We start from the raw sequence: 24,208 nt of genomic DNA, 5'->3' as shown, positions 1-24,208 counted from the left end.
TGTATACATATTTGTGATACTCCAGTGAATCACAGACTCCAGAAGACCAACCCCCGCAAATTTATCTCCGCCTCCTTCTCTGGCATGGAGAATAAAAGCTCACCGGAAACATCCCAAATGCATAAGTGGTTCTCATCTTTTTTGGCAGCCTAAAACCTGAGTGGAGTTTAAAGAGAACTAAATTGGACCATCCAGTTTCCTTCCCAGGATCATCTGGACAGGTTGTATTTTTATTTTTATTACTGATATTAGTATTAAAATTTTAGATATAAAAAGTTTAGGTGCAAATTATATATCACAAAACTGTTAAAAAAGGAAATATAGAGAGAATAAAGTCTATATTAATACTTTAGTTACATAATAATGTAAAGCATTTTAAAACCTTTTTAAATCCTTTGTTTGTCATTAAAAATAAATCTTGCATTACATAATGCTTTTCTGTTTAAATAATTTTAACACAAAACTACGGTATCATAGTTACCTTGTAGGTCCTGAATGCTGGACATGTTCTCCATTTCATTAATAAGGAAACAGAGCAAGCAGAGTAGAAACAGTTAAAATGAAGAGTGACTTCTAATCTGGTGATCACTTCTGTGAAATATGTCAGAACCAGTCTCATAGTACCATGGGCCTTATAAACATTATCATTACTTTTAGGTGAGATACATCAGAAAAAAATACAGCATATATCCAAGTCCTTAGTAAATAGTTGACAGGTAGATTTTTGGCAGCATAGTACCTATTTTATCTAGGAGTCCTTAATTAAAATTGGAAAGCGCAGAGAGATTTGATCTAGCAATTAAATTTAACAAGTATTTTTTAGCATCTGCTTTGTGACATAGTGCTGAGGCTGAGGTGGATTGATGGAGAAAAGGATATTCTCTGCTTTCAGCCATTTTAACCAGATCCAAGTAAGTAGAAGATGATGAGGATTGAGCAAGCCCTATACATCTGCACTGCCCACAGTTTGCTCAACACTTAACACTGTGTCTGGAAATGAGGTAGGCACTCACAGAGCTTATTTGCTGAATGAGAGTCAGATTAAGGGATGGAAGAGGGGAGGATAGAAAAAGGGACAAAGAAAACAGGAAGAAAAGAAGAAAAAAAGAGGAAAAAAAAGAAAAATTCTTTCTGAATTCAACTGAGTTTATAAATCACAGTCTTAACAATTTTTTGTTAGTGTTTCTAGACCACAATAACCTTTATAATAAGTTAGAAAATAAAATTGACAATTTCTAACTGAAATACATTTTTAAGAAAGAAGAGATCATCTAGAGGGTAAGTCCATATATTGTGATAAGAGATAATTTGCCAAAAGAAGTTAACAAGAAAATAGATATTATTATATGCCTCTTCGCTTAACCCTGAGACCAAAATTGACCATGAAGGGGCAGCTAGAAGTCAGCCAAGTGCTGAATGATAAATCAGCTACTCCCAATCGACTGTAAGCCAATTTTTGCAAACTTGGCAGAATACCAAGAAAGTTGTTCACACTAATAAACAAATCAGTATGTTGGGCAAGCAACACCTTTATACACATTTCTTCTAGTGAAAGATTTCTATTTTCTGACAACAAAGAAGGTTTAAGGAACAAGGTGATTTATTAACAAAACTGATTTTTAATCAAAATGTCATAATTCTGGTGAGATTACATCTAACACACTTGAGAGAGAGGTCTTGAAAGAGTTGAGTTTGCCAATAGGAACTGGAACTTTTTCCCTTTTAAGTTAGAACATGCAGGACTAGTTATTCTGTGGTTTCCAAAACATACATTAAGCCATTCTTGAGTCAAAAACAACAATTGAAAAAATTTTTCATTTTGTCTCTCTTCTGGTGTGTAATCTGAGGCCGAAATGAAATAAATGCTATAGTGGGTTGTCCCAAAGAACTTTAGTGGAGTAAACACCTAGAAGTCACATTGTGTAAAAGTCACATTGGATATTTACAGATTTTACTCTCTCCAGTGAGAAAACAGATAACTGATCATCAGTTTTGCCAGATAATTTTATATTTCTGAAATATATTCTTGGGAATTTTGACAACACATATTTTCCCTGATTTGAAAGGAGATATTACTATGTAATGTGTACTGTTTCTAACTTAGGTCATAAGTGTCTGGCTCCTTGTCATGAGCCAGCTGTGAAGGTACACGTGCAGGTTGTGTCTTTCCACATTGTCAGCTTTATTGAATCATAAGGCAAAGTTAATCATAGTCATAAAGCAGGTTTGGGATTCCAAACTCAATGTCATTTCTCCATATGATTAAACTTGGCTTCTTACACAGCACACCGAGCAGAAGAGAAGACACACCACACAACCAACAAGGCAAACAGAAGGGTGTGGGAAGTCAACGAACCAAAGGCAAAATCAGTTAAAGCTTCAAAGCTGAGCTTTGGTCATGTCCAGGTCAGCACCCGGCACGTATTGCCTATTACGTTCAAGAGGTGAAGGACCTCAGCTCTGTTCGGAAATCAGTCAGGCAGAGCCCTCGGAGGCAGCTGACTTTTTTAAGTGGTCAGACGTAGAAGGGTCATGTCTGAAGAGTCTGACAGTTTGTTGCAAAAATCCTCCCCTTTTCAAAGGGTCTTGAGACCCCTGCAGACCTCCTCTGCTTCTGCTTGTTAGCAGTTCTGGGTGTCAGCTGATGCTGGTCTGGGCGGTATCTTGGCTGGGCTGCAGTACCCTTAACCGCTTCTGCCATTGCTTGACACAGACTCTTACTTGACATGACAGACTCCATCTTGCTCTCTACGCTCTATTATCATATGGATTTGACACAATAACAATAGGGACTCATGCTTATTAAGCATTTATAATGGAAATTTATACTTCAGTTGAGGTAAAATAATTTGCTAAGATTATATAATTTCAAATAGCACAGCTAGGATTTAAATGAGGTGGTCTAAGGGCAACTGGGTGTCTCAGTCCATTAAGCATCTGACTCTTGATTTTGGCTAAGGTCATGATCTCATAGTTAGTGAGTTTGAACCCCACATTGGGCTGTGCTCTGACAGCATGGAACCTGTTTGGGATTGTCTCTCTCCCTCTCTTTCTGTTCCTCCCCTGCTCACACTCATACTCTTGTTGCTTTAAAAAAATAAATAAATAAAGTTTAAAAAACAATTAAAAAAATAAGCAGTGTGGTCTACTTTAGGGCCCACACTCTTAAAATTATATACTATTCTTTGTTATGTACACATTAATCATCTAAATTAAAATGAATATATAAACTTTTAACACATGTATTTCTCATTATATGAACACATTGAAATATTTATGCTACCATATCAAACATAAGGCAAAAACTTGACACATTTGATTTTATGAGCAATAAACTTCTATACAACACTATTAAAAGAGTTTAAATATTACTGGCATATAAAACAGAAAAATAAGCCATACTTTCAATATAAAATCAACAATAAATTACTAGCTAAAAAATCAGTTAGGAAAAAGTAACACCCTTGATAGACAAAATGGATCAAAATAATTAAAATAACCAATAAATTTATAAAAGATGAAAACAAAAAGTTATAAAATATCTCTGAAACAGTTTTAAAAACATATATTTTCAATTGTGAAAGATTACAACAAATAATTTGCAAATACTGGTGAGCACGTGAGAATATAGGCAATTTCATATAGTGTGCAAATTGGTATAATTTTAGTGATTAAAAAATATTTAACAATATACCTTTTATTTTGGCAATTCCATTGTCACTGTGAAGATAATTGTGAAAAACATAGAGACATTCATTAGAGTGCTACTTATATCTAAAAAAAGTTGGGAAAAACAAGAATTTCCATCATTAAAGAATTGTTTTCTTTATTACACCCATACTATGGACTTCTATGTGTAATTTATAAGAATAAAAACAGAATTTATATATTAACAGCAAAATGCTCACATTATATAGTGAAATAATAGAGTACAAAATGAATGTAAAATATAATAAAATTAGGGGCGCCTGAGTGGCTCAGTCAGTTAAGCGTCCGACTTTGACTCAGGTCATGATCTTGAGGTTCATGAGTTCAAACCCCTCGTTGGGCTCTGTTCTGATAGCTCAGAGCCTGGAACCTACTTTGTATTCTGTGTCTCCCTCTCCATCTGCCCCTACTCCACTCACACTCTGTCTCTCTCTCTCTCTCAAAAATAAATAAACATTAAAAAAATAATAATAATACAAATTAAATTAGGTACATAAGTGTATAGGTTTTATATACATTTAAATATTTGGAAGCATAAATATCGTGGTATTAGGAGTGATTATCTCTTTAGTTTGGATAAAGAAGGCACTTTCATTTTCTTTATGTTGTTTAATTTTTTTCACCAATTATGTGTCAAAAATAAGGATATTTCGGGGGCCTGAGAGTGTCTCACTCAGTTAAGCATCTGACTTTTGATTTTGACTCAGGTCATGATCTCATGTTTCGTGGGATTGAGATCCATATGGAGCTCCATGCTCACAGTGTGGAGCCTGCTTGGGATTCTCTCTCACCTCTCTCTGCTTCTCCCCCAGTTTGCTTGCTCACTCTCTGTCTCTCTCTGACTAAATAAATAGATAGATAGATAGATATTTATATATGCACATTTACATGTATACATAAAAATGTGCACTTTTGCCCTTCCTTGCGTAAGAAAAATATGGTTTCTGTCTTCAAGGAGTCTGATGCAGGACAGACTTAACCTAATTAATGACGTCTGCTTTTTGATGTAATTTTATGACATATAAATAAGATTTTAAAATAAAACTTTTCAAATCTGGCACAAAGTAAATGCCTAGTAAAGAACATCCATTTCCTTGGTGGTTGTAGAAAGAAGAGATTTTCACTTTTTATAGGAAAGCCAGTTGGAAAGCCAGTTTCATATTCAATCAGTAGTTGGATAGGCTTTGAAGGAGAGCAGTGAGCACAAAGGAAAAAAAATGAGGGAAATGACAGGGACTGAATCCATGGAATTAGTGCCAGGTGCTAGTGATTGGGAGTTAGGAAGCAACGTCTGAAAGTCTCCATCTGTAATGTGCAGGCTACAAATATAGTGGGGAAAACATGACTGGAAATAGCCTTTAGAAGTCAAAGGTCTATTCATTTGGTTTGGTTTGTAAGACTTCTCTTCCTAAAAGTTTACCATCAGGTATTTCTTATTTTAGGTGAATCCATTTGTCATGGTAATTGCAATTTCATTTTTCTCTTTATTTTTTTCTTAAGTTTATTTGTTTATTTTGAGAAAGAGAGAAAGAGAGCAGGGTGAGGGGGAGGCAGAGAGGGAATCCCAAGCCGGCTCTGCACTGTCGGCACTGAGACAAATGTGGGACTCGAACTCACAAACCATGAGATCAAGGCCTGAGCTGAAATCAAGAGTCAGACACTTAGCAGACTGAGCCACCCAGGTGACCCTCGTTTTCTCTTTATAATGCATCTCTCATGAATTGGGATTCTCTATATTGAAGGAAACACACTGAGTGGTTAAAAGAACTGCTGCCTCCAGAAGGCTCCTGTTATACTACAAGGTCTCTGAAAAAGACAATAAAAGCCATAGCAGTTACAAATGTATAAGTGTATCAGGCAGCTTTTTAGCAAGAGTGAGGTATATGCAAAATGGGAGAGGGAGGTATATGCAAAATGACCTCCAAAGACTGAAGGAACTATAAAACCAAAGAAAAAGGCCAAGTCCAGCTTGACAAGAAATGGCTTATTAAGAGGACTTACAGATAAAAGAGTATGTTGGGCCACACAAGACAAGTAGATCTCTGTAACCCCACCTCCCTTAAGATTTGCTTTTGTAATGCTACAGGCTGGGAGCACTGCTAGGGGACCATCCAAGAGGAAAATGTTTAAGAATAAGTGTGTGTCACAGTCATGTCTCCAGAGTGGATCAAGGACATTTTGCCCTAAGGGTATACTTAAGGGTAGGAGGTGATGTGCTCAAGAAGGCTTCAGGTCACAGAGACGTCATCATGGTGGATTTGCATTAGTCTGGTTCACACAGATGAATAAAAAGGAGATCTAGAGTGGCTAATATCAAAGATGGACGAAATTTGTTGAGATTCTATATCACAAACAGAATGGAGAAGAAAAGATAGTAGAAGAAGTTGAGTCAATGAAGGAAAGTTTGCTTAATTAAAAATTCTATGACCAACCCTGAACACAAAATGGGTTATCATGGAATCAGGAAATGAATTATCTGTGATAACCATCTTGTTTACCCTTATAAGTTTCAGACAAGTCATTCAATGGAAATATCCACTACTTTACTAATCAAGTGAAAGAGAAAATTAAAAGTAATGTGAGAGGTCCCAGAGGAATCTTCTATTCCCTCAGGAATCCATGTCTTAGAAATATCCATTACAGTTTCATTAATTTTATCTTCTTTTATGTACACTCATTGAGCATTTGAATTTTTTCATTAAATGAAACGTATTCAGGAACTAAGGAAGCTATATGGCAATAGCTATTGAATGTTACCATCAATCTTTATTGTTATTTAATGTATACATATTTAATCAGAGTGATTATCTACCAAAATATTGTTGTATTTTTGAGCATATGCATCTTTTTATATACCCCATCAATTTGTACAGAAATAGTGTTGTTGTGTTATCCTTCATCATGGAATTTTCTATGTCAAATATTGTATATAAATATAATATAAATGCATCACATTATTTTTATGTAGTTAAACACTTTATAGTGCCTTGTACTTTCTTACTCTTTTTATATGTTAGACTTACCTTCTTAATAGGAGAGATTCTTAAAGCACCAAGACTATATTATGTACTCCTTCAATATGCTTTTTACCTTAAATGCTCAATAGCTAAGAAATGCTAGAAACCCAATAGAACCTCAGTTAGAGCTATTATTAATGTTAATATATTTTAAAGTACGTATAAAGTGGAAAACATACATTTTTTTTCTTTTAGTGTACCGCTTTATGATGGATTCTTCCAAATCTTCTGACTATTGTGAATACTTTGGCAAAATCCATGGAATTCTAATGTATAAAGATTTTATAAAACATTGGGATGATGTGGAGACATTCCAGGCAAGACCAGATGACATTGTCATTGCCACCTATCCTAAATCTGGTAAGTCTCCTTAGTATGTCAATGTCGTTCTCTTTTCACCTAGAAATGACAAACCCACCTTGAATAGTAAATATTAAGCTGTTCACTTCTACCACACTCATTTTTCATGTGAAAGATACAGTAGTTTAGACATAGAAAAAGTGGAATATCAGAGCTGTATTCGAAGAGCACAATCTGTACCTATAACCTGAGTAGCACATTGACAGATAGGTATGGTTGGCCACTTTAGAAAATTATGTAATATAAATGGATGAATATAGAATCATAACTAAAACCTTAAGCTACCAACTGTGTTTATCTAATGTCATTAGTGTCATCACATAAAAGTATAAGCAATTTTTGCAAACTTTTAAAAAATTCTTTTTCAGCTAACTAGCTCTTTTTCTCTAAGGCTATCCCCCAAACTCCTTTTTTAAGCAACATCTTTTTTTTTTTTCCTGAAATTAGCTCATAGTTCTGGAGTTTTACAGCCATAGATCTTTAGAAATTAGGAAGATCTGATCCAGACTTCTCTGGTTGCTATATTTAAACACTTACATATGTTAAGCACTGAATATGTCTCACTTCATTGTTATTTTACCCTTCCACCAGAGGAATTCTTCTAAAACACAATCCTGATAATTGTGCAACATTGCCTGTACAACATTGTCATTCTAAAACTTACCAAAAGCTCAAACTCTTTAGTATGAACTATAAGGAATTTTCTGCTTGCTGTCTGCTTGCCTTGGCACCCTCCTCCCCACCTATCTCTTCTTCAATTTAGGCTTTATAATCTATTTCCAATTCTTTTCTTCACCACTATATTAACCTTAAGTATGTGCCCTTTGATTGAAAAAAAAAAAAAGACAGTTCTGCTTGGTAGAACCAGTCTCTGACTCACAAAACCAGTGAACTAATGCCAATAATGTGTTAAGGCTAAGTTCAATTCTCATGTTGTCTTGAAGGCATTTCTTGTTGAAACATCACAGCAGCAGCAGCACACTGAGTTAAATGTTCCTCCTTTGCAGTCCTTTGAATTCCTATACCCATCTGTATTACAGCATCTTAAGAAAAAAGAAGTGTTGTAATTATCAAGCATTGTTTGCAATTCTCAAAAGCACATCTGAGCACTAGAAGGCAAGGGTTCAATCTATTCTTTTCTGTATCGGGGACTCAAGTTGAGGCATAAGAAGCTATCAGTAAAGTTTGTGGCTAAAGCGTGCTTCAGTGTATCTTCTGTTATTCAAGTCTCTTTACCTTTTTTTTTCTTTTTTCAAAATTAACATTTTGTATTTTGGCACAGTATTTACAGATATCTATTAGACAGAAAAGGTAGTCTAAATCCTCCTGTAATATCAGCATAGTGACCATATCTTATTTAATTGTGTATTCTTGGCATTTAGCATAGTGACAAGCTTGTACTCAATATATATGTTGAAAACAATGAATGAATGAATGAATGAATGAATGACACCTCCTTACTCACATTATCCCAAAAAATGTAGGGACTGATTATTCTCACTGGCCTGTCTCTTCACTATTTCTTTGCATGAGTTTTCCTTTTCTGTTTTCTCATTTATTCACTTAGCAAATATTTATTGAGTTCCTGCTATGTGACAAGTGTAATATTAGCCACTGGAGATATAATGGTGAACAAAACACACCTAATCTCTACCCTCTCAGTGTTATAATCCGATGGTAAATATAAATAAAGTGGCAGATACAATGCAGTATGAAACCGCTTTGGGTGAAGGAAGTCCAGTAGGGTATTGCGACAACATATAGAAGGAGCACCTCACTTGGAGCCTTTCAGAGGCTTCTTAGAATGAGCAAAGCAAAGACCTGAGAAGTTTAGCTCATAGAAGAGGGTTCCAGGCTGAAGGAATAGCACATATGTGGATGTGGGAGACTCTGAGAGTATGCTTTCTCTCTGGCTTCTTCAATTCTTTCAGTTCTTCCTTCTAGCCCACCTGCATTTAGTCCATTCTTCAAGACTTACCTGAAAGCTTTCTTTCTCCATACTCCAGTAGTCATCTTTTCTTTCTTTGAATTAAGCTCAGCATTCAGTTGTGTATTATTTTCCCTTGTACGACTTTAGTTGCCTTAAGCATATTTATTGTTAACTTGTCCTAGAGGTGAGGAACTATGTCTTATTCTTCTTTGTTTTTCCTGATAATGTTTAAATACAATGCTTTCCCTGCAGGAATATTTTGATAAATCAAGCCTCCCTACTTTTTAGATGTAAAAATTTAAATCCCTAATTGTTATCAGCTTGCATAATGTCCCAATTAATCATGGACAAATTTGGACTCCTACCATAGGTGTGTCTTACTACAATATTCATCCTTATTTCTTGAGACTATTTTTGGGTCTTACAAGAGTAAGTATTAGAAGAAATATTTCTTGAATTCCATGGCTATTCTTTTTTTTAATGCTTCTTTTTTTTTTAAGTTTATTTATTTTGAGAGAGAGAGTACAAGCAGGGTGGGCAGAGAGAGGAAGAGAGAGAATCCCAAACACAGGGCCAGACATGGGCCTCAATCTCACAAACCGTGAGATCATGATCTGAGCTGAAATCAAGAGTCAGATGCTTACAGATGGAGCCACCCAGAAGCCCCAAGTTCTGTGGCTGTTCTATCTTTCAAATAATATTGCATTGGTACCTTCCTACTTTATCCAGCTATAAATCCACTACCTGCATCATCAGCCCTGCATTGTCAGTGAGACACTAAGGTTTGTCTAATTTTTACAGGTACAACCTGGGTTAGTGAAATTGTATACATGATCTGCAAAGAGGGTGATGTGGAAAAATGCAAAGAAGATGTCATTTTTAATCGAATACCTTTCTTGGAGTGCAGAAAAGAAGAGCTGATGAATGGTAATATTTAAGTAGATTTTTAAAGGTGTTTACATATATTTTAAAGTGTGGCTATAGCAGGTGCAAGAAAAGAGAGAGGAAGCAAGAGTGACAATTAGTATGATGTCCTCTACATGGAGAGTACATAAATTTAAATTTAAATCTTGACAGAGTTTATGGTATAGCATTTGTCTGATACAGAGTGAATAAGGATAGCTTTTATATGCCTTCAGTAGAGTCTAGTAATATGTAAGCATTTATCCCTATATGGCTGAATGTGATAATACTTTAAACATTAGAAAAATATATGTAAATTTTCAAGGATATATCCAAAATGATATTCATCAGAGGTTCTTTAAATATTGTGAAAAATTAGAAACAACTTAAGTGTTAATCAAAAAAAGGAATAGCTTAATGTGATACAATAACACTATGAAATCATTAAAAAAATTAGGTTGGCCTATGTTCCTTGTAGTTTCGATATAATATGTTAAGGAAAAATCAATTAGAAGATACTAAAAATTCTGTCTGCATGTGTGGTATTTAGATGGCTCTGAGACTGGGCATAGAGATATACAGTTGACCCTTGTACAATGCTGAGGTTAGGGATGATCACCCCTCACACAATAAAAAAATCTGCATATAACTTTTGACTCCCCCCAGGTTTAATTACTAATGGCCACTATTGGATCAGAAACCTTGCCAATAATGTAAACAGTTGATTAACACATATTTTGTATGTTATACATGTATTAATATATTGTATTTTTGTAATAAAGTAAGCTAGAGAAAAGCAAATGTTACTAACAAAATCATAAGTAAGAGAAACTACGTTTAAGTATTGTACTGTAAAAGAATTCATATATAAGTGGACCTGGGAAGTTCAAACACATGTTGTTCAAAGGTCAACTGCATTTATATGGAAGGCTGCTCACCAAAATATTAATACTTATTTTTTCCAATATGGTGAAATTGTATCTTATCTTGTTGTTTTCTCTATAATTTCCTCTATGTAAACTTCTATGATAGTGAGTATGTATTATTACTATGAATACAATATAGAATCTTAAAGTTACTTCTATTTTAAAAATATATATAAAATCCACATAAATATTGATAATTTTGGAAGTTGTATATAACCTTTAACTTTTTAAAAATCAGGAGTAAAACAATTAAAACAGATGGCATCTCCTAGAATAGTGAAGACTCATCTGCCAGCTGACATTCTTCCAGCCTCATTTTGGGAAAATAACTGTAAGGTAACCAGAGTCTAGTATTCTTAAAACTTCATCCAAGTTGGGGCACCTGGGTGGCTGTAGTCGGTTAAGCATCTGACTTTGGCTCAGATCATGATCTCACAGTTCATGAATTTGAGCCCCGCATCAGGCTTTCTGCTGTCAGTGCAGAGCCTGCTTCAGATCCTCTGTCTCCCTCTCTCTCTGTCCCTCCTCCGCCTTGCACAGGCTCTCTCTCTCAAAAATAAATAAACATTAAAAAAAAGTCATCCAACTCAAAATAAGTTTGCAATGATCAAGTCAGGTAACATCCTGTGTCTTATACACATTTATTTGTTCTTTCATGGAACCTACAGATATTTAATAAATATGGATTAATGTCAGTGTAGTTAGAGTCTATATTTCAACTCCAACTCTAGAGGTTATTTGGAAAAAAACAGGTAAACTCCAAGCCACTCCAAGGTATTCATCTGCAAGGGGATAATAATAGTATCTTCCTGGTGGAGCTGTTACAGGGATTAAGTGAAATAATGCTTGTTAAGTGCTTAACACGGTATCTAGTATATTATAAACATTTGGTAAATGGTAGCTACTTTTGTATTTGTTACTAATGATTGTATTGAATGCATTCCTTTTTGCAAACTATTGTACTTGGCATGTTGAGGCATTCAAGCAAACTGGAAAAAGATAAACCAGACAAGTATTATATAATAATTATTTACTGAGTATCTGTTGTGTGCCAGCAATGTAAGGATTAATAATACATGTGCAAGCCTTGTCTTCATGATCACATGGTCCACTGGGGGAAAGGGACAAATAAGCAGATGATGCAGTAGGTGTCACAGGTCAAGTAAGAGAATTCTGGCCCAGATATTACAATAAGGCAGGTATTCAAGAACAAGTAACATCTCAGCTGATATTTAAAAGATGTATTGGAGTTAGTCTATATAATCCCAGAGGCAACCCTAATGATGATCTGAAACAAGTTCATTTCAGTTGCTAGGTTGACTATACACATTGGCTGGATAAATGAAGGGAGATAAGCTAGGGCTTGATCACAACAGACACTGAAGTTAAGTTAGGAAGTTTGGACTCTATTTGGTGGTAATGAGGAGTTACAGACATTTTGAGTTGATGATTGATGTGATCAGTTTTGGTTTTTACAGAGAATGATATACAACCCTAAAACATTACGTCTTGGATTATTGATGCTGTTTCTCAACACCTTTCTAGCTTTCTTTAGGATATACCACAACCCTATATGCTACAAGTATGAGATATCAAAGTACTATACGCAGTTGTAATAACAAAATAGGGGGTTTATCACAGTCAGGAAACATTTCTATTTTGTACTCGAATGATAGCTGGTGTGTTTGACATTTTTCTGGAGATCCATGGTCCAAAATTCTGAAGGTTCTAGTTTCTTGTTTGTTGTTTAACTTTCATCAAAAGCAATCTTAGATGGAACATGTACATCCTGCTGACATCATTCATTACATAAAGTTTCTCTCATTAGACCATTTATATATTTTTTGGGAGATGTGCAATCACCATTTTTTCAAGAGATATGACCAAGTTACCTGTTTTTCTTTTGGAGAATGTGTTGTGGCCCCTTCAGGTCTCAAATGAAAATAAATACAATCCATTTACAATAGTCTTAGTCTTCACTAAACTATTTAGCATTCACAAAACTGGCTATCATCTCAGACATCAATCAAACAGTTAGATAGAATCATGTCCTGAGCATTTCTGAGGTAATTCACTGGGGGACAAGAAGATAGATGGATTGGGACTATTAGTAAAAGTGTATTTACAGTGATGAACCAGAAGCTAAAAGAGAATTTTAAAAAGTGAGGGGAAAGGGTGTCAAACTGACACATAAAAGAAACATTGAGGACAATAAATTTCAGATCTTGGAATTGTTTCAGGACAGATATATTGGGGAAAACTGATAAGAAAGAAAGAAGGAGTAGGAATTTCTTGGAAGAAAATGATGTCCCAGCATAGGTCTTCAGAAGTGAAACCTTTAGAGTGCTGACATTATTTGTGATTTGGTCATAAAAGTGGTTAGCTGTGGTAAACTAAAGGAAATGATCAATGAATACAAGAACTTAGTGAATTAGATGGTTTATGCATACAGATACTAAAGTTACACTGGATGATGACAAGATTGGGAATGGAGAGTAATACAATGAGGCAGATGTTCATATTTTCAATTAAAGCAAGGGAATCACCACAAGCTTTAGCTGGGAGAGGTATGAAGTATCACAGGAACAGGGGTGTTTCAAGTGTAGCATTTTAAAGTGGATTATGATCCCAAGAGAATTGTGGGTAAACTAGCAACTTCGTCTGGAGAGTGATACAGGCAAAGCCCTATCTTTTAGAAAGACCTAGATTTCCCTCCAAGACAGGAATAGCATGCATGGCAAAAACTTTGGGGTATAGAATAGTATCTGTCAAAATGAAGATAAGATAAACTAAATGGGAGTTTAGGGGGAAGAGGGATTGCTTTTGTTATCCCCACCCCCTATCTGAGAAAATAAAAAGCCTCATGAAGACCTGCAACCAAGCTTTAAAGTAATGGATAGTATTTTGAGATGTAGAGAATATTCAAGACAGAGGGAACAGCATGAAGAAATGCAAGGGGTAAAAATCTGAAGTAAATTCATGCATACAGTGGCAATGAGTTCTATTCAGCTAATATGCAAAATGCAAGAAGGAGAGTGTTAAATTACGTTGGAAAAGTTCAATATGGCTATTGATAGTTTTCATAAGAAAAGAAAATTCACCTTTTTTCTGCAGTTATTAGAGGTTTTTATAGCAGGACTTTAAAAACGAGAGCCATATTTCTTAGAATACACTACAAGAATTCTTTAAAATTGTTTGCAAATGTAGAAACTTGAAGAGTTAAGAAAAGTTAGTGAGCCCAATCAAATCCAGTAAACAAGTGGAGAGTCATGAACAGCCTTCCCTGATGGCAAGGCTCAGGTTCCTGAGGGCAGAAGTGGAGACCACAGGAATGCTGAAGTTTCCTTTTGCAGATCTTTTCCTGCAGCACTGTGTACTGGACCTAGAAAATACCGTAAAGATCAGACGCAACTCACTTGCTTACTGGATAGAAAATTTATATCCAAAACTGGTGCTTTGCACAAGATGATAGAACTTTTTAGTGCCAGACTGGCAATTAACCAAGGCTTCCTGACTGCTCTTTCCGATTGGTGTTTCTTCTGCATGTAGTACAGAAACTCAACACGATGTTAGTGAAGATTACGTTTTCACTGTGATCAATGTGCATTTAAATAGACCCCCATTAAATACGTTTGTTCCCTCCAAGACTGCATGAATGACTGCATTTGTGACATTAAAATGAGTTATTATACATGAAAATGGCATACAAAATGAAAAGTGAGAACAGGCACTGAATAACTGTGCAAAAGATACTTTCACTTCAGGTTATTGAATTTTTCTTCTTTATAATTTTATATATTTTATATACTTTTTACAATGAATATGTATTATGTTTGTAGTTGGAAAGATAAATGTTTCTTGATGAAACTATGTTTGAAAAAAATCAAGTGACGTAATATATAATGTCATCCTTTTAGATGATCTACCTTTGCCGGAATGCCAAAGATGTCGTTGTTTCCTTTTATTATTTCTTTCTAATGGTAAATGCCCATCCAGATCCTGGATCTTTTGAAGAGTTTGTGGAGAGATTCATGGATGGACAAGGTAAGACACCTTCTTTACTTGGAATTCTTTCAAAGTAAATGATACAAGACAAATGACGTCTCTGAGCAAATATTTTTGTTGTCTGTTGTGGTCTGCTATCTTCTCTGACCCTTAATTAAAACAGAAATTCTAGAATACTTTGAACTTTAGAACAAGCACAGTGTTTCCAGATGTGGATGGAAAATGCAGAATCTGGACACTCCAGTTCAGTGCCTAAAAATAAATATATAAAAGTGTTTTTGGAGGTTGGAGGTAACCATTTTCCTCTCTAAGACTGAGATTCAGTGTCCAATTCTGAACCATTTCTTTTTATTAGAAAAAGTATCTCATAGCATTACAACTCTATTGAATAAGGGGGCAAGGAAATAGAAAAGGGAGAGAGTGCCCATTTGTTTCCAAGGAAAATTTCAAGTGCTTTGTTGGATGAGCATTCACGAAGAAATCTGAGTATCTACAAAGTTCTTTTTCTTTTCACCCAGGGTACAGTCTGAATGTTTTAACTAGATTTCTCAGAACCATACAAGAGTTATTAGAGCAGAAATTCTGGGAAATTTTACCTTTTAATTAACTCCAGACTATAGCAACTATTTAAAGTTAAGGAAGAAAGGATTCAAGAAAGTCTAGTATTTTCTAAAGAAGACCATTCTGATACTGTCATAATAATTGCAAAAAAAAAAATGGTAATAATGTCTTTATATCCATAGAAGGTAATATTGACTCAATAAAAGTGGAATATATGTACTTTATGTTTGTTGCTGTATTTTGGAAAAATTTATGCTAACCATCACAAATTAAACATATGTCTAAAGATGGTCAAAACCCATATTGTAAGTCAGAGAAAGATAATGTTGTACCTCTGCAAATTGGATGAAAAGATCATCCAATTATCCAATTATATACATATACATATACATACATATATACAATATTTTATGTTAAGAACAATTGTCAGTAGAGTCAAAGGACAGAAGTGGTGGACAATGACAATGCAAAGCAGTATACCTTGACTCACACAGCATTATATTATTTGGTCAGCTTTTTATTGGGTGAAACACTGGGATATGCATGAGAAAAGAAAAGGGAAGAGAGACCACTTTTGAGCATATCACATCATCTTCAAAATGTTCTAACTTTTTTGGGGTGCCTGGGTGGCTCAGTTGGTTGGACATCCGACTTTGGCTCAGGTCACGATCTCACGGTTCATGGGTTGGAGCTCCACTTTAGGCTAGGAGCCTGAAGCCTGCTTCAGATTCTGTGTCTCCCTCTCTCTCTCTGTCCCTCCCCTTGCTCGTGCTCCATCTCTCTGTCTCTCTGTCTCTCTCAAGAATAAATAAAAAAAGTCTTCTAGCTTTTTAAAAATGAGAATAGCACTAAGAGTCCCTAAGAAAACATCCCTACCATATAAACTGCAAGTAATATAATAAAAAGTTATATAGTTGCCAGTTTTAATTGTAAAAGCTAGTTTTATGAATAGTAAATTTCAACCTGGACTGAATTCTCATTATAAGATCATTAATAGTTTCATTAACTCAACTCCCTTCACTGACAACTTGATTTCACACACACACACAAATACACACGCACGCACACACGCACACATTTCAAAAATGCTCTTATAAGCTGTGAATCAAGTTAATTGGATAATTAACCATAAACCATGTCATAAACCATGTCATAATGTTGAAAGTTTAGAATGTATTTCTGTACATGGATTGTTCAACATACTTTGCCTCTCTTGCTGCAGAGAAATTTGCTTAAGATCTGTGACTGACCTCTATTTTTCATGCCATGATCATTTATTTATATTTATTTGTGGTTACTATTGTTTACATACTCATTTTCAAGCTTTATAGAGATGATAGCATGCCCTTAAATTGCTTTTATGTCTAACTTTAGTGCCTTATGGTTCCTGGTATAAACATGCAAAATCTTGGTGGGAAAAGAGGAAGAATCCACATGTGCTTTTTCTCTTCTATGAAGACATGAAGGAGGTGAGAAATTGAAAACCTATGGACTATTGTACACCTAAGACTTAGCTAACTGGAATTAAACACTTTTAAAAAAGAAAACATATGGGCAACTTAATAGTTTCTAAAATATTAACACTTGACAAGACTCTAGATACAAAAATATGTCTTTAAATAGAAGATTCAGGCATCTCCAAAAGTTATAATAATTCAGATACATTAACACAGATTTGAAGCTATTAAATAGAACTCTTCCGTGAATAAATATATTTAAACTGAGTCTCAAAAAATTACCAAAGATAAAATTTGAAAGAACTTGAGTTCACAAAACAACAGCAAACACAGACACACACACACACATACACACACACACACATACACACACACAGATATGAACACATAAGGAATCACGATGGACAAGAAGTGTCAACTGCCTCCAAATCTATGGGTGTTGGAATTATCAGGTAAACCCTATAAAATAATTATTCTTAATATGTTTAAAGAAATAAAAGAAGAAAAATATTTTACAAAGAAAGAAGAGGTTACTAAAATTGACTTAGCAGATTTGAAAAAATATAGCAAAATAGAATTTCTAAAATAATTTTTAAAAATTAAAAAATTAAGAGATGGTTCATATAACAGATAGAACATGGCTAAATAGTGAGTTAGTGAAGTGGAAATGGAGCAGAGGAAATTACATAGAATGTACTACAATGAGATGAGTAGAATACTTTAAAAATAGAGTGATAGATATGTGGGATAGTGATACGATTCCCATCTATCAACTCAAACTTCCAGAAGAAGAGAATAAACAGAATGTCAGAGCAGCAATATGCAAAAGTATGATGATCTCAAATTTCCTCATAGTGTATTTTTTCTCAACTTCATTAGTAATCAGGATAACACAAAATAAAAGTCACTATGAGATGGCATTTCACGCACCAAACTGACAATTAACAAGTCAGTTAATGTGGACCATTGAGAAGTACCATATTACTGATAGCAGTATAAGAAGATACAGAAGATAAGAAACACTATGGAAACAATTTGTCATTATCTAAGAAGGGCAACCAAACAGGATTTAACACTCCCAAATGCCTACGTATATACTCTTGAGAAACTCTGGTTTGTGTACATTAGGTTATATGTACAATAATCTTCAAAGCAGCATTCTCCATAACTATAAAAATTGGAAACAACCCAAATATACATAGGCTCAAGAATCATGATATATGCTCTTGTCCTACAATTAAGTATGATATCGGAATGAAAAAGAGTAAACGTCAAATATGCACATCAATTGGGCAAAACCAAATCATATATTGTCTGTGGATAATATGTGTATGTTTGAAAACTATTAAGTAAGGCACAGGGTTGATTAGATCAGTTTTAGAACGGCAGGTTTTATGTTGATGTTTTTTGTTGTTTATGGGAATGGAAAGTGGAATGAATGAAGTTCAAAACTTGCAAATGGAAGAACTCTAGAAATTTTGAGTATTCTATTCCATAAATTGAGTAGTAGGTGGAAGCACAAATGTACACAAATAATTTTTGCAAAAATAGACAAATCCCGGGTTTCTTTATTAAGAGAAATGTCTTTTCTTCTCTCATTCTTTATTAGCACCAAGAAAGCAATCAATAGTTTCTTGCTCACATCTTTGTACAATTATTAAAATCCATGTTGCAAAAATTCTAGAGTTGTTTTGATCAGAACAAATTTAAAATAAAATCATACATAATATTTTAGAAACTGAAGTGTTATTTCTTTATAGAGTTTAACAGTATAACAAATTTGAAAAAGAGAAACAACCATGATATGTAGTTTATTATATTGCCTAATATTATGCCCTATAAGTAGAATATTGAAAAGAGTAAATTTAAAACTCACACACAAAAAATTTATTAACTAATCTAACCATTTCAACCTTCCCACCCCAGGGTCTATGTTCACTTATTCCCTATTTTGGTTGATAATGACCATGTTGAAGTCTCCTCCAAATTTGAATCAGTAAGGTGCCTAAGAATGAATAAGTTAGTTTTCCTTTGTTTCTACAATGTATCAAGTAGAAAGAGAATAAGATATATTAATATTATATATAGATATACAAACTTTTTGGTAGAAGATAGACAAGTAAATAAAATTATGAGAATAAAGACTTATATGGGAATTTATAGGAGCAAAAATAGGGTTAGCTCACTCAAATTGGATTAGTCCAAAGAAATTATCCCAAAGAAGGTGATACTTGAGCTGAAGCTTGACAGGCAAGCTGTAATTTTTAGAACAGAGAATTTGAAAATTGCATTCTTTGTAAAGGGAACTATACACCAGAGATAAGCGTTATAGTTGGTATTGCGAATAGTTGCGTTGGATGATTTTCCTGGATGGTAGGGCACACTATAAGAGTGACATAGGAATGGGGATGTTTATAGCTATGGTTCGTTCATATACATCTGATGTTCCATCTTGACTATTTGAGTTTTTATAATTTTTCTTAATCTTTTTGGTTACTTTGCTTCTCAGTATGTACATCAATAAATTAGAGAAAAATGAAAACTGTGTACATATTTTTAGCCCAAAAGTTAATCTGTTACAGGTGAGACTATAGTCTTTGAGCGTGTATATTCATACTGTTAGATAATAGTTGTTGAGCATGTACTAAATAAACATCAAGAACTATAAAAAATATTTTATAAACATGAGCTAATTTAGTTGATTCTAACAATCTTTAAAGCATCTTTTATATCTACATCATGGATAAAATAATAATGCCTAGAGAAGTTAGAAAAAATTCCACCTCTCCAAGAAGTGTTTTGTTTTTTTTTTTTTCGCTTGAAACCTAATTTGAAGCCAATGTCAGTGGGGAAAAAAGAGGTTCTCTCTCTCTCTCTCTCTACCTCTCTCTCTCAATCCAAATAACAATATATTTAACTTTAGTAATTAAAGTTTCGAAATTTTTTTTTTCTCTAGGATATCAGAAAAGAGGTGATAAAAGTGATACAATTTCTGGGAAGGAAGCCATCAGAAGAGCTTGTGGACAAGATTATACAACATACTTCATTCCAGGAGATGAAGAACAACCCATCTACCAATTATACAACACTACCAGAAGAAATCATGAACCAAAAAGTTTCTCCCTTCATGAGAAAGGGTGAGCTCGTCCTGCAATTTGCCCCAATTGCTATAGGAAGTCACAAGTTGAAATAGTTACCGGCAAACACCTGTTGAAGTTATTCTAGCCTGTGGACCCAGCTTGTTTTCTTCAGAGCTCTTTTACATTTGAGTGATTTTTGTATTGAGTTACCAGTTCTATAGAGGCATTAAAACATTGGCATTTCTGCTGCTGCTGCTACTACTACTAAATTGCTACTACTTATTGATTGCTTAGTATATGCAGCATATTAAGAAAGGCCAGCAGCCACCCCAGCCTTAGTACCAGCATTAATACCAGACCCTACTAGCAATCCTTTATAAAGTCTGTGGGCCTTGGTGCTGCACCATGTACATTATATAAATGTATATGATTTTAAAATTCTAATTCTCTTTAAATTCAAACTAGACGCTCAAGAAAACTTCTTTGTTACCTCACTTTGAGATGAGGAAACAAGCCTGGAACGATGAGCTTTACCTTCACGAAGTGGTAAACATTTTTCAAGACCAAGTGGCAAATATACAAACTCCTCAAATTGTACACAATAAATGTGTATAGTTCTTTGTATATCAGTTCACCTCATTAAAGTTGTTTTAAAAGATTAAGTTTCAAAACACTTGTGGCACATACAGCTTTGTTTAACCAAAAATATCAAAATACAATGAGGTGACATTCTATTGAGAGGAGGAATTATCTGATGAGATATGGTCAGTTTATAAATCCAAAGGCATATAGAATATGCAGAGTATTGGGACATCGGTCTTGCTGATATATGAAGCAGAACAGAATAGAGAAAATCTTGCTCTTTGAAGGAAACTTTCAGTGAGAGGGTCAGGAATTTTTAAAATAATAGGAATAGCAAACCCACCACTGGCACCAGTAGAGAGCCCCTGAAAAGAGAGTTAACAAATGGATTATATTTTCATTGTTTAGTTCTCAGATAATCTCAGTCTTCTTTTTCATAGTGTCCATGTGTATTTTTAAGATAAAATGATGGACTTAAAATAGTAGTCATGCTTGTAGAGGGCTGCATACTGCTATAACCTCAGACCCTACTCAATTCTCAGGACACATATTTTCTATCTTTTTGGGTTAATTATGAAAGTTTAGACCTCCTTGAGCTAAGGGGACAAGGGAACTACTAATTTAAGATACTCCTTCTCCCAGGGGAGGGTTGGATGTAATGGAAAACAAAAGAGCCTGCTAGACTTGCAATAACACAAGGCTGAGAAATGTTGAGAAGCTTAACTATCAGCAGGAGCAAAAATTGAGAGGAAGCAAAGGATATGAAAAAATTCTGAATAAGAGTATAGAATTAGAATTAGTTGAGGGACAACTTACAAATTCATGCCTTGGATACCTAGTGTTGTCATTAACCAGGTTATGGAAAATTACACAAAGAAAACACAGTTTTGTGGGAAGAAAATGCATTTAATTTTGAACTAGTTGAATTGGAGACACTTACATGGAATCCAAGTGGCAATATCAGATAGGCAATTGGATATGGAGACATAAGCCTGGATTTGAGTTTTAGTTTGAAGATGATATTTCATATCTTGGGAGTGGGTAAAACATGGATCTCATCTTAGAAGTACTGACATTTCAGAGGAAACTGTAGAAGAAAAATTAAGTAAAGTAGCACAAGAGAGAAGAGTCAGAGAAAGAAATTTGCTGGGTTTTATTTGTTTGTTTTTTAATAATCAGGACAAATATTTCTTTGCTCAAATGTGTGTGTGTGTGTGTGTGTGTGTGTGTGTATATAATATATATATATATATTATATATATATACTATTTATGGTATATATTTTATTTTTATAATTGAATATTATAAGAATAAAATTTGATTAGGTGTTAATGAATATAATAAATGTTAGAGAATGTCATGATTCTGGCTGGACAACATATTTACTATGTTTTCTCTTTTGTTGCAGGGATTGCAGGAGACTGGAAGAATCACTTTACAGTAGCACTGAATGAGAAATTTGATATACATTATGAGCAGCAAATGAAAGGGTCTACTCTAAAGTTAAGAACTGAAATCTAAGAAGGGTTTTCTTAATATATCTAAGGTTAAAGCTTTCTTCTCATCGTTCCTCACTTTTTTCAAATTTTGGATTGGTAGAGAAGGAATCATATGAAGGATCATGATTAGATTCACATGATTATTGAAATGTTCATATAAAAACAAGATTTTTGTCCAGGCTATGGTCTTTTTTGTTTTCTTTCTTTTTCTTCCTTTTTTTTTTTTTTTTACAAATATTGCACAAATATATAACCTATAAATTACTACAAATCTATGATCTATGTGTATGATGTAGGAACACACAGTTTGAATTGTCGAGTTAAAAATAACCAAAAATGTCCATCAATGGATGAATGGATAAGTAAGATGTGGTATATATATATACAATGTAATATTACTCGTCAATAAAAAAGAATGAAATCTTGCCATTTGCAACTATGTGGATGGAACTAGAGGGTATTCTGCTAAGTGAAATTAGTCAGCCAGAGAAAGACAAATATCATATGACTTTACTCATATGAGGAATTTAAGATACTAAACAGATGACCATAAGGGAAAGGAAGCAAAAAGAATATAAAAACAGGGAAGGGGACAAAACATAAAAGACTCTTAAATATAGAGAACAAACAGAAGGTTGCCGGAGGGGTTGAGGGGGGGGCTAAATGGGTAAGGGACATTAAGGAAGGAATCTACTCCTGAAATCATTGTTACACTATATGCTAACTAACTTGGATGTAAATTAAACAATATATAAATTTTTTAAAAAACCCCAAAAAATAAAAGTAGTTAAACATCAAAAAACAAAGACAGTTCAAATTCTTTATGGCTACTTTTTTTTCATTTAGTAGTATATTTAGTATGTGCATATGCTTCTATATACATATATGCATAAATATATGTTAATAACTGTGCATGGACTTTGAAGACCTTGGGAGAAAAAATTAAAGAATAAATACATTTGGAGGCATAACTATACCTTTTGTATTTTCTTTTATTTTCTGAAAAATGGCCTACTTTGGAATTTATCTTAGTCTAATATAAGTTTTGGGAAGAACTGGACTGATTTCTAGATGTCTATAAATAATCCCAATGAGTATTATTTATGCTTGAATGTCTTTAGCTAATTTGAAATATTTATGCTCTAGAGGTCTTTCTGCCCTATATATACAATGCAATGAATGTAAGCTCTGTACTCTTTAAAACTCCTAAAGAATGTGATATTTGCCAGTAAAACAAAACAAAAACAAAAGTAAGAGAAGAAGAATTGTTATTTGCTATTTAAACAATGTTGTCTTGGGGCGCCTGGGTGGCTCAGTCGCTTAAGCATCAGACTTCAGCTCAGGTCACGATCTCTCGGTCCGTGAGTTCGAGCCTCCCGTCGGGTTCTGGACTGATGGCTCAGAGCCTGGAGCCTACTTCCGATTCTGTGTCTCCCTCTCTCTCTGCCCCTCTCCCGTTCATGCTCTGTCTCTCTCTGTCTCAAAAATAAATAAAACTTAAAAAAAATGAAATAAATAAAATAAACAATGTTGTCTTGGCTTGTATCTTATTTTTCTGTATTTTGTTGATGATTTTTTTCATCAATAAATGAAATTTTGCCATTTGTGACAACATGGATGAAATTTAAAGGCATTATGCTAAGGAAGTCAGACAGAGACAAATACCATATGATCTCAGTTATATGTGAAACCTAAAAAAATAAAATAAAAAAATAAACAAACAAAAACAAAAGGTCATAGATACAGGGAACAGACTGATTACCAGAGGCAGAGCTGGGGGTAATCAAAATGGGTGAAGGTAGTCAAAAGGTATAAACTTCCATTTATAATATAGTCATGGGGATGTAGTGTACAACATGGTGACTATAATACTGTATTGCATATTTCAAAGTTATTTAAAAGTCTTCATCGCAAGAAAAAATTTTGTATGTAACTGTGTTTGTAACTCTGCATGGTGACAGATGTTAAGTAGGCTTATTGTGGTGATCATTTTGTAATATACACAAATATCAAATCATCATGTTGTACACCTGAAACTAATATAATGTTATATGTCAAATATATTTCAATTTTCAAAAAAAGTCTTTTTAGTATCTGGAAATAAAAAAATTAATTAAGAAAAAAAGCTGCCATGACATAAATATACTCAGCTCCATGGGCAGACCCTTATGGCCAAAAAA

At 34.1% G+C, this 24,208-nt stretch overlaps 1 protein-coding gene across 2 annotated transcripts; it reads left to right on the top strand.

Moving 5' to 3' along the window:
• The first annotated feature begins 81 nt into the window (after positions 1–81).
• On the top strand, positions 82–23,560 carry LOC132692465 (sulfotransferase 1E1). Of its 2 annotated transcripts, XM_060654931.3 has the most exons (9): positions 82–221; positions 2,285–2,406; positions 6,921–7,085; positions 9,817–9,942; positions 11,083–11,180; positions 14,762–14,888; positions 16,785–16,879; positions 19,824–20,004; positions 21,938–23,560. In XM_060654931.3, exons 3-9 carry the CDS (start codon positions 6,932–6,934, stop codon positions 22,048–22,050), a joined length of 894 nt encoding a protein of 297 aa, XP_060510914.1. In that variant the 5' UTR covers positions 82–221; positions 2,285–2,406; positions 6,921–6,931; the 3' UTR covers positions 22,051–23,560. The 2 variants fall into 2 exon arrangements, with proteins under 2 accessions (XP_060510914.1, XP_060510913.1); XM_060654930.3 differs by lacking the exon at positions 2,285–2,406.
• Positions 23,561–24,208: the final 648 nt, after the last annotated feature.

Source organism: Panthera onca, chromosome B1 (genome assembly GCF_046562875.1).
Source record: "Panthera onca isolate mPanOnc1 chromosome B1, mPanOnc1 haplotype 2, whole genome shotgun sequence".
Taxonomy (NCBI): Eukaryota; Metazoa; Chordata; class Mammalia; order Carnivora; family Felidae; genus Panthera; species Panthera onca.
This window is presented reverse-complemented; position numbering and strand designations above follow the sequence as displayed.

Bases quoted from the DNA above. Each gene is read 5' to 3' on its own strand.
- LOC132692465 (XM_060654930.3), top strand. From the start codon at position 6,932: ATGATGGATTCTTCCAAATCTTCTGACTATTGTGAATACTTTGGCAAA. The intron at 11,181-14,761 runs GTAACCAGAGTC...TCATCCTTTTAG, and splicing joins TTTGGGAAAATAACTGTAAG to ATGATCTACCTTTGCCGGAA. The intron at 14,889-16,784 runs GTAAGACACCTT...GTCTAACTTTAG, and splicing joins GAGATTCATGGATGGACAAG to TGCCTTATGGTTCCTGGTAT.